The 17,010-nt window shown below is 46.1% G+C and overlaps 1 protein-coding gene across 3 annotated transcripts; it reads left to right on the top strand.

Annotated features, from left to right (window-relative positions):
* Positions 1-455: 455 nt before the first annotated feature.
* LOC149874796 (G protein-coupled receptor 183-like) lies at positions 456-5,732 on the top strand. Of its 3 annotated transcripts, none has more exons than XM_090022937.1 (2): positions 456-590; positions 2,426-5,732. In XM_090022937.1, the coding sequence occupies exon 2, from the start codon at positions 2,441-2,443 to the stop codon at positions 3,497-3,499; it is 1,059 nt and encodes a 352-aa protein (XP_089879063.1). In that variant the 5' UTR covers positions 456-590; positions 2,426-2,440; the 3' UTR covers positions 3,500-5,732. The 3 variants fall into 3 exon arrangements, with proteins under 3 accessions (XP_089879063.1, XP_089879053.1, XP_089879074.1); XM_090022927.1 differs by lacking the exon at positions 456-590 and adding an exon at positions 1,149-1,434; XM_090022948.1 differs by lacking the exon at positions 456-590 and adding an exon at positions 1,548-1,649.
* The last annotated feature ends 11,278 nt before the right edge of the window (positions 5,733-17,010 follow it).

Raw genomic sequence — 17,010 nt, forward strand, 5'->3', positions numbered from 1 at the left:
TTTTAAAGTGTGTGGCACAGTTGCTGAGGCTGGCATACTTTTGCTGTGTTTCAAATGAAACCCAAAGGTGGCAAAGATGTCCAGGTTTTAGAAGGGACTTCAGAGCAAACACAGTCAAACGAACATATTTTCCTCTATGTATTGTATAAAAAAGTTACAAAGATATCCTTTACCCTATAAAAACAATTACTGTCCATAGTAATACCTCCATCACAGCTGTTGTGGGGCAGGGCAGCTCCTGGGGCTCTCACACTTCGGACGGAGCCAGCTGTAGGTCCCCGCACACCTGGGCACCTGGGCAGTGGGTGGGTGGGTGCCTGGCAGCACAACAGAAGGGAGGGTGCCAAGCACAGGCGGGAGGGGGGAGGAGTGGGAGGGGAGGAGGCAAAGCTGTGATGGAGGTATAATTATGAACGACTGTCACAACTGTACGTGAATACAGAGCATGCATGTTGTGTAGTAGGAGGAGGAGGTTGGGACAGCTGGTCTTATCCAGTCAGTGGACATCCAGGAAAGTAGATCAAGAATTTCAGTGTCCTTGAAGGAGCCCCCAGGTGGTCATTTGTGGAGGAGAACGTGCTAACACTTCGGTGAGTTTTATTATTACTATTTTTTGCAGGGGAAGAGAAGCAGGGTGCACACCAGAGTCCCTGGCATAAATCTTCCTCCTCTCCTCTCCCAATCTGCATCCTTGGAGGTTTTTAAGACCCAGGCAGACAGTAGTGGCTGGGCGCTGGGATGACCAGGTTGGGGCTGATCCTGCTTTGAGCAAGGGGGTGGCCTAGATGTCCCCCTGTGGCCCCTTCCAGCCCTACTTTTCTATGACTGTGATCTTCCCCCTCTCCGCTCCTTTTCACTGCTGCCCCTTCATAGCGGCAGAGGCTGGCGGGGCCGCTGGCTGCCAGGGCACGGTGGGGCTGCGGACGCCTGAATCACATCCCTCTTGGGGCCCAGACCCCTCTTCTAGGGCCGCCATCGCAGAGGCCAGTCCGGGTGCCCTCTGACCTCGACTGACGGCTTTATGTCCTCTATTTTTCTCTTGAAGAACTAAAGGCGTCGGGTTTCATATCAACAGAGGACAAGAGTAGCAGAAACCCGGCCCCGCCCCGTGATGGCCCCCCTACTCTCCCCCCGCCCCCAGCCGCCGAGTGCAGGGGCCGCAAGCGCAGAGGGGGCGGGGGGGCGAGCTCCTCCCTGCCTCTCTCCCACCCCCAAGGGCCGTATTGCCCCGACTAGCACCCGCCGAGCCCCGATCCGTCGCGGCGCCGGGCGGCCAGTCCGCGCCCGCAGGCGCTGAGCCGGGCGGAAAGGTCGGGGGGCTCCAGCGAGTCCCGCCGGGGCAGTCGCGGGGCTTTCTCGCCTGCCGGGGCCAGGCACGTGGCGGGCCGGGGCCGGGGCGGGGGCGCTGTGTGCCGGCCGCCGCCGCCGCGCCGGGTAAGCGCGCCGTGGCCGCACGTGCGCAGGCGGGGGCAAGGGGCAGGCGCGGGGGCGGGGGCGGCGCCGGGCAGCTCGCGGGCGCCTTGCTGAGAGCAGGGGGAAGAGCCGGGGTGGAGACGCACAGTGCCTGGGGCTGGGGCAGGAGCGGCTCCCCCGGATCAAATCAGGGTTGGGAGCGGTGCAGGACCCGGGATCCCCCCAGGCGGAGGCAGGTGAGAGCAGGTGCCCCATGGCCAGATGGTCCCCGGGCTCCCACGCCCGCCGGCAGAGCTGGGAGCAGCAAGTGGGATCCGGAGCGCACAAGGGCCAGAGCATCCGCCGCTTACCCCAGCGCCAAACCTGACCTGTCCCAGAGGGAGCAGCCCAGGCAGACCCAGCAAGCGCTTCAGGATCTGGCCATGGGCCACGGGTGACATCCTTTAGAGATGTTATTTTTTTCTTTTTTTTCAGTTGTACAGGGTTTTAAACAAGGATAAATAGATGTTGCAAGAGGGTTCATCCTGACCTATCCCAGTAAATATTTGGAAATGGCCATTTTTCTCTTTGTTCTCTCTTTTTTTTCCTGGTTTTCTTTCAAAACCAGAGAAAAACACAGGTCTGGTGAGGGATGTTGCTCTTCTAAACTTCCCCTCTCTGGTTATGGACTTTTTGGTTTGAAATCCCACGTTCCCCCCAATCAGCAGCCAGTGACATCACAGCTCATCGACTGTCCAAACAGCTCTCAAAGGTGCTCTCTTACAGATTACACCCCCCTTTGGCTTTAGCTGAAAAAGAAATGGTTTAAGAGACAGAGAGGGAGTCACAGTCTTGTTGAGAATGTGACTGAAATCAGAGTTTTCTAAATGACAGCAGCCTTGTTCCTGGCTCGTGGGAAGCGAGCCTTCACTAGACTCTCCTAAGCTTAAGAGAGTGCTGTGGTTCACAGCCTGGTTGCTTTGTCTGTGGGTCTTGCTTGCTGTAAGTCACTGTCTCTTCTTCTTCCAAGCAGAATCACACACCCGGAATGGCTGCTGCCACCTTGCTGCTCGCCAACCTCACCAACGGCAGTGACAGCGGCTGCAACGTGCACCACCACCGCTACACAGCAAAGGTGATTTTTTCATGCTTTTACATAATCCTGCTGGTCTTTGGCTCCTGTGGGAACATCCTTGCCCTTTGTGTCACCTTTCAGCGAGGGAAGAAGAAAATCAACTCTACTGACCTCTACCTGATCAACCTGGCTCTGTCCGATGCCCTCTTCACACTTGCACTGCCAGGAAGAATTGCCTACTATCTCCTGGAATTCAATTGGCCCTTTGGGGACGTGTTTTGCCGGGTGACAGCTTTCATCTTCTACATGAACACCTACGTGGGCATCTACTTCATGACCTGCGTGAGTGTGGACCGCTACATTGCAGTGGTCCGTAGCCGGTGTCTGGGCAAGTTCAGAAGGGTCAGCCGTGTAAAATATATCTGTGGGGTGGTCTGGTTGCTAGTATTCATCCAGACGATGCCACTGCTCATGCGGCCCATGACAAAGGTGATGGGAGACAAGCTGACCTGCATGGAGTACTTCAACTTTGAAGAGATTCCCAAACTCCCCATCATCCTCCTGGGAGCTTGCATGGTGGGGTTCCTCTTGCCTGTCGGAATTATATTGGTTTGCTACGTGCGGATCAACCTCAAATTGTGCAGAACAGCCAAAGAAAACCCTCTGACCGACAAGAATGGGCACCACCGAAAGGCTGTCACAGTTATCGTGGTGGTGCTCCTGGCTGTTGTGATCTGTTTTAGCCCTTACCACGTAAATATCATTCAGTTCATGATCAGGAAGATCTTGTACCAGCCATCCTGCTTGGAGCAGAAAGCTTTCAAGATGTCTTTACAAGTCACAGTGGCTATGATGAACATGAACTGTTGCATTGATCCTATCATTTATTTCTTTGCATTCAGAGGCTATAAGAGGAGGCTCCTCAGGATCTTTAAAAACAGTGGCTCCACTCTCTCCTCTTCCACTGCCAAGACACCTTCAGAAAGCAACAGCAACAGCCACAACCAAGGAGCTTGCTCTTTGTCAATTTAGCTAGCTCTTTGTCAGTTTGCCTTCATCTGCTTAGAGCTTTAACTTAAAATTACCCCAACTGCACTGGTGTGACTCCATGCATAGCAGCAGAAGTTGGAATGCAAGTGAAGAGGTTGGCATTTTTACCATTGTTCCTGTGCAGCGCAGCATGACCCTGGAGTAATATCACTAGCAGCATTTATATTCTTTTACTGCCTGCAGTGATGGTGACCCAGGGGCAGTGCCATGGTGGGAAGTTTTAAGAAAAAACGGGGAATAGATACAGCTTTAGGCCAAGATATATATTTCATTTATTACATATTGTGGGTGTGTATAACTAACTATACATAACTAACTATACATAGCCACAAGGTTTAATGATTCCTGAAACCAGTTCTAACATGCTGACAGACATGTGTTGTATGCTGAAGATGCAGTGCTTCTGCTAGGTACAGGGCATCACACAAAATTCAGCTAAAAACAAAGGCATAGGAGGTACTTAATTCTCAGAAGTTGCTAAACTGACATACAAGATATGTTCAAAACCTCTTGGAAATGTCCTGCTGTGCTTTGCATATAATGCAGCTTTACCTTCTGGACATACTCAATATTTAGTTTGCTTCCTAAATATAGGGAGTTGCCATGAGCTTTTAATCATTCAGGATTTAATTTGGTGTACTTGAACCTAGCAAACCGAGTTGGAAACTGTTTTTGACCACCTTAAACTCTCCATGGGTATTGGATATGAAGCCAGCTTTCTCTCTTTCCTGTGACTGGAATTATACCAATATATACCGAGTGTCCACTAGTGACTAGGACTGGGTTAAAAGAGCAGCAGGAACAAAAGTCAGACCTCAGCTATCTAAGCTCGCCTTATCTACAGTAAATTTAAAAAATGAAAGTGACTCAAAATTTCTGAAATTCTCCAGCAACCCGACATTGTATTGTGGGAAAAGTACAAAAGAGAACTGTGAAGTCCATCACAACAATTCCTGTAATTAGTGACTGCAGTCTAATAACTGGCAAAGGTCTGAGACAGTAAAGAGAACTGAGGGTATGAGGAGAACTACATGTTTTCATTTTGCTAGTAAGCTTAAAAGCTTGCCCTTTATTTTAGGGGAAAGCACAGAGCAGATTTTCAAATTATGACTATTTTAACTAAATGTAAAGGCTTTTAGAAAGCAATCTCTGCCCTTCTTCAAATGGGTCAAGAGCAGTTGCATTGCCTTAACTATACTGGGTAGGACCATATGTAAGACTGAAAAACCTAGGTTTTGTAAACTATTTAAGATTACTCATGTATTAGAAATAGAGAGATTCACCCACTAACAACTAACTTTCTGGAAAGCTATTGTAAGCTCTGAATGTTTTTGTAAATCAGGGTCATGACAGTTGTACAAACTACACATAAAGTTTGAGATGTTTATAGGTCACATGTGATGGCACTAGTCAGGCATAATAATTAGAAGTACAATATTAATACATATAATGAAGAAAGAGAGAGTCCTTGCCCTGGACAGAGGTTGGGACTCTCTCAGCTTCTGAAGACTAGATACTACTGTATGTTGTTTGCATTGCCTGTTTGTAACCTAACTTTGGATGACTCAGGTCTGTGAAGCTTGTCTGTAGACTTTATGACCATTCTATCAAGAAACTGGAAGGCGAACATTACAATCTTTACTAAACTTCAGTAATTAAAAGAATGACCAGAACCAGCTGCTTTTCCAGGCAAGTGACAAATTCTGTAGAGGAAATAAATGAAACAGCCATGTGGTCTAAGGTGCCAGACTCAAGAGCATGTTTTTCAAAGACAGACAGGGTTCTTTGGGTAAATCCGATCTTTTATTAGACCAATTCAGATAATTAGAAATGTTTTCCAAAGGTGGTGAATGGCCACTCTAGATATACCTTGTTCATATGCTCTTCCTCTAAAGCATCCACTCCTGCCATTGCTGGAGACAGGATACTAGTCAAAATGGACCATCGGTCTGACCCAGAATGGCATTGCGTATGTTCTTAAATTACTTTGGCAATCTACTCATGAATTTGGACAGAGGAAAGAATATAAAAACAATGTACGCATATTTTTTGCACACACTAGTAGGAGCTTGAAATGAATAAATGTACTTTTAAAAAAGTCTGGAAAACCTTTTCCATGCTTTTCTTTGTGGACAAAAACATGTTTTCCTAACAGAAACCTTACTAGGCTTTATTCTGTATTAATTTTTTTCTTCAAATAATAAAACATGTCTTGTGAATTGCAAATGTTTTTTTGTACGTAACAAAGCTTCCACTTGTTCCTAAACCGACTACAGATGTCACAAAAGCTCCATTTTCCATGTACTGCTTGTGTTCCATGCCCTCCTTCAAATGCACTTCTTTCACCAAACTTACTTAAGTTACTTACCCTTAGACACTTATTTAAAAAAATTGTAATCTGCACATCATAGGATCAGGATCTAAGTGACCAGCTGAACCAGCAGAGGTGATGACTACTCTTTGAGGGGCAGAACGCTCTCAGTTCTCACTGAAGTCAAAGGGAGGCAACAGTCACAACACCCTTCAGGACTGGACCCTCAGCTTGTAAGATCACTGAAGTAAGGACATAATTTTCTTTGCCTTTTGTGCCGTTCCTGACTGAGCCAGATAGAGCCCTGGCTTGCAGCAAACACTTCTGAGTTTACAGTGCAGTTTCTTTCTTATATTGAAGCACAACGATCTAGGAATTTTCCAAACAGAAAAGCAGCTCACCCACAGTAGCTCAGATTTTAACAGAAGGAGAAAGTGATACAGCATGCGATAGGCCTTTTACCATTACCACAACTAAGATCATAAACAAAGATCATGCAGCCCAGCTTTTAACTGTAGACCCTTGACTCTTCCCCCTCCTTCAGGTTTTCCTTTGCCAACCCACCCTTTCCAGCACTTAAATGCTAGATAATTTGTGTCCAGGGAAAAGGCCGGCTGGTGAATAGTGAAAGGCTACCATTACTAAAGGCGCAAAAGTAAGGTTGTGAATTCCTTCTCCAGGACTTCTTAATACTTGGGAGGAGTACCTAAAAGGAGATGTTTGGCTCCTGGAGAAAGTCTAGATAGTCTATTTTATTCTGTTTTGGTTCTTTTATGGTCATCATCAAAAGGGCGTGTGAGAGTGCCTTCAAGAAGTAGATTAATGTGGCTATCTGTTACTTGTGGGTTTTTTTTCTCTCTCTCATATCTTCCCCAAGGGGAAAAATGTATGTGAGCTGGTGGGAAAAAAAACACACAAAAAAAAGATTTTATCCACCAACACTTTCTCTGCCAGTAGCTGCACATAAAACTATCCCTGGGGCAGAATAAGTTTTGACAGAGGAATACAGCTTTTTTGATTTTCTTCACCACAGGAAGTTTTATCCTCTGGTGACCTGTAGCACATCAGTTTTCAGTGGTCTAATAATGGGGGGAAAGGACTTACTAGTAACTTATATTGTAAATACTAGTATTTATTCGAAGTCCTTTTGTAGGTAACTTACTGAGTATATAGGCTATATTTTTCAAAGGCAATCAGCCAACTCTCTCTTCAAAAGTCTACCTCATAGTTTCTAGTTGAAGTATATGAAAAACAATCAAATAAACTATAGTTCAGAGGTGCAAAATGCATACCACATTTCCCCATACAACAAGGCTCTCAGTAAAACATGCACTTGGTTTTTGGAAAGCAAAATGTAGAGTCATGGTCAACTGTATGGCATAGAGTAAGTCCTCCTGGGAACACAGCATGTCCAGAACATGTAGAACCAAGACAGTCCTGGTGCAAGTTGCCTTATCCACGTTGATCCTGGAATACCATATACTTCCTGGGCATTCTGGCCATGTCCAGATGAGCATGGACGTGCAGCATGTGGCACCGCAGACCCACCTGTGGCACCACACACCACACATTCAGGTGTTCCCCACACTGCAAGGTAGCAGTGAAGGTGGATTTTTTGACCCTGGGAGATCCTGGGGTCAAAAAAACCCATGTGAAACAAAAGTGGGGCAGCTCACGTCGAGGCAGTGCGTGCCACCCAAAACCAGAGCGTGGCTGGTCAGATCCACGCTCACAGCCAGCCAGGCTCTGAGCAGCAGGAGCATCACAACTGCTGCTCCCCAAGGCCTTCAAAGCCCCAGGGGAGGCTGCTGGGGCCAGCACAGTTGCCAGTCCCAGCCTTGCCTATCCCACCTGGGGTAACCAGCTGTGGGCCAGAAAGCATGTGGCACAGGCGTGCCCCAAGGACAAGTAGCAGCAGCACAAGGTGAAACAAATCCTGTGTCACAAAGTTAAGTCCCAGACCCTTGCAAAGACAATAGCATAACTTCATTCTTTACTGTAAGGTTCTTCATAGAAGTTCCTGTAAATAAAGTATTGTTTTCACATCTTAAGCCTCATTGAGATACTACCAGCAGCTCACTTGCTTCAGGCACAAGCTACCATGCTCAACTTGTCTGTTTCAACCCACATTTTCTGCCGCTGGCTTTCAAGTTTTTCTCCTACACACTTTGTATGGTGCACAGCACCTGAGGACTCAGAAGATTTGTATGATGCTGGGGAAAGGACTGGAGGTGTTTGGGAATGATGGGGCAATGGCTAGGATGCTGTCAAAACAACTCATCAGCTCCATAGTCCTTTAGGCCTTTTGGAAGGCTACTGTCTCTGAATATACTTTGGAATTTAATACTAATCTATGAATCTTTGGGATCGAGCTGCAACTGCATGGTTTTTACATATCCTTTATGTCAGGAAAATCCTGCCCGTTGCTTGAATGACAAAGGCTGAAACAGTGAAAACTAGTTCATACACCTAAAACGTTGCTCTAGAACAACCTCATGATAACAAACGTCCACGAGACTAGGAGAAAAGCTCATTCAAAGAGAGTATACTATAGTTAGTCAATGTGCTGTATCATAATAGTGAAAATAAGCTTTCTGTTGGGATTGCTAAAAGCAGTATTTGTTATAAACAGGGCTTGCTAGAATGAGGCTGTACAGCATAAAAACTGGATATGTAAGTTAAATCAGTTATTTTAAATGAAACCTAAAAAGAGGTTTAAAGAGAGAGAAAGGTCATGTATTTTGGGGAGTCTTGTTGACGCGGATGTTGAATCTTCCCAGGGAACTTCAGAGGAAAGTCTTAGTTTCAGAGTCAAGTGCAGGAATTCTAATAATTTTTGCATTTTCTGGCAAGTCTTTTTTACAGTTGGAATGGGATAAGATAGAAAGGAAGCACATGCATAGAATTTAGAAGAAATTATAGCTTTAATTTGCATTATAATTTATTTTAATGTAACTTCATTAAGCTACTTTTTGTTTCAATGATCAATCTAAGAGGCCACAGACAACTGTTTTATTAAACTTCTGTTAAGATAAGTAGGTTTATTTTCTTATTGTTTAACTGCCTCAGTCAATAGCTTTTGAACCATCATTTTTGTAACTGTAGTAGATGTAATTTGTGTAACAACAAAACCTAGAGGACCAACTGAATTTGGAAATCCATTTCCTGAACTCTTTGCAAACATTTAGTACAAGATAGCTGGTGACCAAAAGAGCATACTGTAATGGATGAAGAATACACTTCAATAATACTACGAGTGACCTGGTCAGTGAGTCAAAGTTACTGTAGAGGTATGGCAGAAGGCAGGGCAGGGTGGCACCTTAAAGATTAACTCATTCAGAAAGGTATAAGCTTTCATAGGTAACAGCCTACTTCATCAAATGCTATGCATGGACTAAGTATGTTGGCTTATTAGTTTCTGAAATGAATATATTACCTAACTTAAGAATGGGCTGTTGAAAGAGCAAGAAGGAAAACAAACTTCCTAATAAACAGTAAGATGCACTGAAGGGGTAGTTACAAGGTGATGACTAACTTCCAGGATCCGTCTGAAGTGACACAGCTACTTGCTGAACAGGGAAATGGATCAAAGGACTAAGAGAAATTAAAGAGCACTTCTCAGGTGAAGAAGAGGAATACAGATCTAGACGGGATCTCGTGAGTCCCCTCAAATCCAGTGTCTTGCATTGTCAGGCAAGATGATGTCAATGGTCAGATCAACGATGACCCAACTGACCCAGAAAGTGATTCTGTGGAGTGTCAGCAGCAGTTGTGTCCTTCCAGACCTGGACATGGGTAAGCCTTAAGAGAAGGCATGCACGTAGACTGGTTTATTGTTTTTAGACTTGTCCTTTACATGCTTTGGTTCTAAATAAATCATATTTGACTTTGAGAAGGCTGTTTGCTCACTATGTTACTCAGTTTTCATAGACACTGAGGAGACCGCAAAGTGAATCCTGGTTAGCACATGAGGACTGTAGCCTAAGATACAGTGGACTGGTTGAGGCATGGGAGAACAGGTGGGGTCAGAGATGCAGTTTAGCCCCATAACTGTGCCACAACCCATATGGAGGGCGGGAAGGAAAAAAGAGAGGTGAAATGAGTTGCTGATGGCCAGTGGAAAAACCAGAAGGAGAAGTTTCTGGAGTCCCAACCCAGTATCATGGCTACTAGACCAGTGGTTTTCAACTGTTGGACTACATGAGTAGCACCAAGGGGGGCTGGCCAAACGCCCCCCAAAACCCCATGCAAAAGATTCTGCTTTTGCGCACTTCTAGCACAGGGAACAGGGTGCTTAACTCTGCTAAGAGCTGCACAAATGACTCTGCTGTTTCTTGTGCTGGAACGAGTGTGTGTGGGACAGCCTGGCACTCAGCACTTTCGCAAAGAGGAAACAGATCCCAAGGGACAGTGCTGGGGTGGGGACTAGGGTGGGGAAGGCTGCCAGATCATAAAGGTTGAGAACCAATGAGAACCAATACATGCTGCCCATGTATTTGGGCTCTGCTCCCCAGCTTGCTATATTTAGAAGTCTGAAAATATGTAAGTAGAATTTGACTAAAAATTCTCCAGCTGTAATTTTTTTTTAAATTTAATTTGTATCCATGGCCAAATTAGCCAAAACTAATGCCAAATGCAAGTATCCAGAACCATAAGTGGCCCTTCTACCAGCAAACATCCTCCACCCACACATGGATCTTCAGATGTTTTCAAAACAAGCAGCAACTCCTACGATCATGTCGACACAGAGTGCTGCTAGGGCCCGGGGCTTGTCTAAGGCCTCCACCCAGACAGAGCCCATGGGGGGGCTGGCGTTCCCCCACCCCCGGGCCTGCGGGGGTTGCCCGCCTTAGGGCCCTGGAGGTGTAGGTGAGGGAGCTCCAGGAGGAGGTTAGGCTGAGAGGAATCAGGGATGTAAGGACAAAATTGACGGCTATTTCCTTTCCCTGCAGGGCCACACAACCAAGGAAGAAGCACCTCGGGAAGTGCCCTCCACTGCAGAGTGGCAGACGGCCACCTCCAGAACCAGAGCTGTTCACAACACAACAGTACCACTTCCTTCAGTCCAGCTACAGAACAGGTACGAGGCCCTGGCAACTCTGGAGGAGAAGGAAGGAGAGGAGGCAACCAGAGAGGAGGCAACTCCGTACTCTCCACAACCCAAGCAGGCTGGAGGAGCTAAGCAGTCCTGGAGGAAAAGGTGTTGAGTGATCGTCATAGGCGACTCCATCCTAAGAGGTACAGAGGGCCCCATCTGTCACCAGGACCCCTCAACATGTGAGGTCTACTACCTACCCAGAACAAAGATTCAGGACATGAAGGGAATGATCCAGGTCATGATCCAGCCCACCGATTACTACCCCATGGTCCTAATCCATGTGGGTACTAATGATGTAGCCAGGAGAAGCCCTGATCACCTGATGGCAGACTACCACGCTCTGGGGGGCGTGTTGAAAGAGGTGGGTGCACAGGTGGTTTTCTCTTCTGTTCTACCAGTGAGTGAACGTGGACATGCATCGCAGAGACCAACTGGCAGCTTCGGGAATGGTACCTCAAGGTGGGCTTTGGCTTCCTCGACAACAACCCACACATCATGGCAAGAGACATGTTCAGATGGGATGGGCTCCACCTTTCCCCTAACGGCAAGCATGTGTTTTTTTCTAGGTTGGCGGATCTACTCCAGCAGGCTTTAAACTAGGCTAATTGGGGGAAGGGGAAGATGAGGGCAAAAAGAAGATTCCAGGTTAATGTGGGGCCCCTGCAAGACATGCTAGGAAATTTGGTTGTCATACCAGACGACAAAACTAACCTATTTAACGAGTTCTTTGCCTCCATTTTCCTGAGCAGGGACCAGAACAGCCACCCCCACTCTGGGCCCCGCTTAGACCCCAGGGGAGGCGCACTTAGGCCAAGGGTTAGTGAGGAACTAGTCAGCAAACTTCTGGAGGGACTGGATGTATTCAAATCAGCTGGTCCGGACAATCTCCACCCTAGAGTACTGAGGGAATTAGCTGAAGTCATTGCGGGACCCTTGGCACAGCTTTATGAGCGCTTGTGGTGCCCTGGTGTGGTGCCAGAGGACTGGAAGAGGGCCAATGTGGTTCCCATCTTCAAAAAGGGGAGGAAGGAGGACCCGGGAAACTATAGGCCAGTTAGTCTTACCTCAATCCTGGGTAAGCTTTTTGAGAGAATTATTCTGGCACATGTCCATGAGGGGCCAGCAGGGGAGATTATGCTTAGGGGCAACCTACACAGGTTCATTAGAGGCAGCTCCTGTCAGACCAACTTGGTGGCCTTCTATGACCAGAGCACCAAATCCTTAGATGCAGGGGTAGCAGTGGACATACCCTTCCTGGACTTTTGGAAGGCCTTCGAAACTGTCTCTCACCCCGCTGTCATTAAGAAACTGGGGGACTGTCGTGTCAACACCCACACAGTCAGACAGGTCGCCAACTGGCTGGAGGGCCGCACCCAGAGAGTGGTGGTGTATGGGTCATTTTTGACTTGGAGGAATGTGGGGCAGTGGGGTTCCGCAGGGCTCGGTCCTCAGGCCTGCACTGTTCAACATCTTCATCAGTGACTTGGTTGAGGGGGTAAAAAGCACCCTGCTCAAATTTGCTGATGACACTAAGATGTGGGTATGCTAGAAGGGAGGAATAGGCTACAATCAGACCTAGACAGGTTACGGGGATGGGCGGATGAGAATACGATGGGATTCAACACCAACAAGTGCAAGGTGATGCACCTGGAGAGGAAAAACCAGCACCATACCTACAGGCTGGGGAACTCCCTTCTCGTCAGTGCAGGGGCAGAAAAGGATTTTGGAGCCATCATTGATGCCAAGATGAACATGGGCGGGCAGTGTGGGGATGCAGTCAGGAAGGCCAACAGTACCTTGTCATGCATCCACAGATGCATCTCGAGCAGGTCCAAGGAGGTGATCCTCCCCCTCTGTGTGGCACTGGTCAGGCCGCAGCTGGAGTACTGCATCCAGTTCTGGGCGCTGCACTTCAAGAGGGATGTTGACAGCATGGAGAGGGTCCAGAGGAGGGCCACTCGTATGATCAGGGGGCAGCAGGGCAGGCCCTATGAGGAGAGGCTACGGGACCTGAACCTCCACAAGAGAAGGCTGAGGGGGGATCTAGTGGCCTGTTACAAACTAGTCAGAGGGGGCCACCAGGCATTGGGGGAGTCCCTGTTCCCCCGAGCACTGCCAGGAGTGACCAGGAATAACGGTCACAAGCTGGCAGAGGGTAGGTTTAGGTTAGATATCAGGAGGCGCTACTTCACAGTCACGGCAGCTAGGATCTGGAACCAACTTCCAAGAGAAGTGGTGCTGGCTCCTAGCTTGGGGGTCTTTAAGAGGAGGTTAGATGAACACCTTGCTGGGGTCATTTGACCCCAGTGATCTTTCCTGCCATGGCAGGGGGTCGGACTCAATGATCTGCTCAGGTCTCTTTCGACCCTTCCATGAAATGATGAAAACCTTTGGCGGGCATCCTACTTCCAGGCCCAAGCCCAGAGGCCTGAGGTTCAGATGCCCCTGAGTTTTGCTTGCCCTTAGCCATAAGGCCCTTGGAACAAGCAAGGGAGGAGACTCCCATTTCCATAAAGTGGGCTTAAAGCTGTTGCACTTCAGCGGGTACTGAACCACACCAGAAGAGGAGTTCTCCCGGGTAGCATTTCAGGAAAACTGCCTTCTTGGACACAGATACACGGTGTTTCCCAGCCAGGTTAAGGAGCCACTACGCTTGTCCTGCGCCTTTAAATTAACTTAAAGCACAGTAAAGAGTAGTCGACAGACAAATTCTGAGGCACGGTAAGCTTTTCTATACTTCATTCATGTGTTCCACATAAGCGACTCATAAAATGCTTGATTTAATCGGTTTACACACTTGCAAAGCAGTTATCCTGTGGAAATCTGCATATTTCCTGCTACTCAGTTTGTCTTCCGAGTGCATTTAGTAGAATTTTTTTCATCCCTTTTCTTATCAGTCCTCATCAGTAACTGAATCTCTGTTGCTTTTGTTCCATCTCTGACACTCCTTGGTGCACACTCTTTGAATTACAATAAAGATTATAAGATCAGATATGGGATACTTCACAGGAACGCACATGCAGACACACACTAGAGCAGCACAGAGATAACATCTGAAGAACAGTGTTCAGAGCTTGCAAACTACAATACTATTATAAACAGATATTCACACATGGATTAACAATTAAGCTACTGCAAAATTAGAAACATACCAGTACTTGCAAATAATCTGTGTAAACACCTTAAGCATGGTCATTATGTTAATTTATAAAACGCAAGCCTAATTTTTCAAGACTATATTTCTATGCTGTTTTGACTGAAGTAATGACATCTCTGAACTTCAGTCATAGCTACAAAATCCATACTAGCAGAAGCATTTTATGATTTTAGTATTTGTACAAGTTAGAAATAATCTGTAGAGATGAATGGAGAGGAAGTTAAAGGTGGTATTTAAAACTTTTAAATGAATATTATCAGAATTAAAGCCCTAAATCTATTACAGTAGCACCACCCTGTGGTCATGTTTGCCCTTGTTAGCATCTAAAGGACTACAATATCATAATTCTATAAATGGAAAATGCAATGTAAATTTTCTTGCAGCTCTTTTTTTGGGAGGGGGTAAGATGTAATTTAGACTCATTAATTTACATTTCAGCACAACAGTCTGGTAGGAAAAAATATTCTTTTCCAAAACAAGAATACATATTCAGTATCAAGTCAGAATAGTTTAACAAACATGATCTTTATGAAACAGACTGAAAAAAATATTTTAAATAGAAAACTTGCCACAGACCAAGAAAATACACAATTAAACTTATATTTAACTGTAAAATATGAAATATAAATTGCTACAAAAACTGAGAAAGTGGATTCAGGTACTAGAACTTTTTCCTATCAAATTTATAATTTTGCAACAATTTTTTTTTATTTTAAATGTCCTCTCCATTACACATCTTCAAAGCAAACACATTAAAAAATTCAAAAAAATTATTATTATTCATACAACTGGTGTTGTTGATTACAGCCATTAGATCAAAGGATTTTCACATTAAGGTTAATATATGTATTTTTAATTTACATAAAGTGATATTGCAATTACATATGGACATTCCAAAACTAAACTCTTTTGGATCTGGGATATATCCTATTGCCAGTAAATTTTGTTTTAATATAAAGAAGCTTTCCCCCACCAAATTAGGTTCCTGAATAAACACAGTTGCCCACGTTCCTCTGTGTGAAATCTCATCCTTCCTTGGCTCCCATGGTCTTCTGGCTCCCCTCCCAACTCTTTTTATCATTTTTAACTTGTGTCCCTCAGAAGATCCTACTCCAGGGCTGGGCAAAGACTGGCTTGCAGGCTGGCTGTGGCCTGCAGCAGCCTCCATTTCCCAGCAGCCCCTGAGACACTGTGGACAGTTTCCATGGAGACCCCAACAGCAGCAGCATAGTGACAGCCAGGGCTGGGGTTTCCATGGAGGCCAGCAGGGTGCACAGCTGCGTGGGTGGGGATCTGCTCTGACGCCAGGATCTTGCAGCAGTGACAGTGCAGTTAAGCCGGGGCAGAGCTGCGATATGCTGCCTGCACACCCTGGGCAGGGGCATACAGGCAGTGGATCGTGGTTCTGCCCCAGCTCCAGACCATGCCATCATCACTGCAAGATCCCAGCCCCGGCCCCCAAGCCGCTCCCTGTCCACCTGCACACTGGGCCAGCTCTGCTGGGGCTGGTCTCCATGGAAACCCTGGCCTTGCACAGTCATGGTGCTGCTGCTGCTGGGGTCTCCATGGCAACAGGCCACAGCAATGGGGGCAGGGGCTGCTAGGAAGTAGAGTCCAGCCACCAGCCGGATTGCCATTTTGCCCCTGTCCTACTCAGTCCTCTCCATGGAACTGCCCTTGCTCTCTTCTCTTCTCCATCATCTCGATGTAAGCTCATCCACAAAGCAATCTCTGTACTCCAGTCCTGCTTCCTTCTGTTCCAGCTGAAATCTCCATCTCTCCATCACTCTCTCACATAGCTTGTCAAAGGTGACTGGCCATCATCTCACATACAATTTGTCTAAAATACAGAGCTTTCAAGTGTTGTGTTTTTTTTTTATCAATCCCGGTGAACCACCCTGCCTAGGTCTTCACATGCAGACTATGTAATACTCTTTAAGATATGGTCACATTTCTAAAAGGTCATGGGAAGATAAGCTCTTAGCAGATCATGCTTGAATTACTGCACAATCTCTTTTGCTGGCCTTGACAAACCTTGCTCTACTTTTATCCCTCCAGATTGCTGATAGAAAGTTTATCTTTCTTAGCCCATTACTTTGACCCTTGTTGCCGTTCTCTTCGCATACTTCCATTTGCTCCCTGTTCTCTACCACATCAAACATCAACTACTGTCAAGGCCCTTCTTGACTTATCCATCCCTATCTTCTCTCATTTAGTACTGAGAGGTTAACTCCTGCCTTAGATCGTCCTCCCAACACCAGCATCCATTGTCTATTTTTCAAATAAGTATCTTCACACCTTCTACTACTACCTTCTACATCTACTCTCAGCCTTGGAAAGAGCTGCCTGTAAATGCCCACAAAACTACCCCATTGTTCTCCTTCAAACCCCTCCTAAAACTTCCCTTTCCCTTGATGCCTACAAAACTCTCGACAATTGTTAGGTTATTGATGTGATGAAATGAATCTTGTCAATACTGTTTCATTGTTTTCTTGGACTCCCCTGCTTATCTCTCTCCAACTACTGTCTCTTGGCTTATACCTAAAGTATGCGCTCTTTGGAAGAGACTCTATTTTTGTCCTGTGAGTGCCCAGTGAAATGGGGTCTATAACTAGAGCTCTGAGCTACAGACATACAAATAAACAACATAATCTTTCTGAATCTAGTTAGTTTTGCACAAGTGAGGTTCAAGTACGACCTTCTGTTATTCATATGTGAAGAACTTAATAAAGTGTTGGACTTATTTTCAACATCTAAGATATGTCTTCAAAATACTTCCAGGAACAAAAAACTAAATCCTAATACAAAGTAAACATGAAATGTTAAAGTGAAAAACAGACTCCAATACATGTACCATGTAACTGAGGATGTATAAAATATAGTCCAAGAGCAACCTCTCCTTGTAACAGCAGTGAGAACAAAGCTAA

The sequence above is a fragment of the Crocodylus siamensis genome, chromosome 1 (assembly GCF_052110815.1).
Source record: "Crocodylus siamensis isolate JL-2025a chromosome 1, ASM5211081v1, whole genome shotgun sequence".
Lineage (NCBI taxonomy): Eukaryota > Metazoa > Chordata > Crocodylia > Crocodylidae > Crocodylus > Crocodylus siamensis.

Excerpts from the sequence above, each read along its gene's own strand:
- LOC149874796 (XM_090022937.1), top strand. The coding sequence starts at position 2,441 with ATGGCTGCTGCCACCTTGCTGCTCGCCAACCTCACCAACGGCAGTGAC.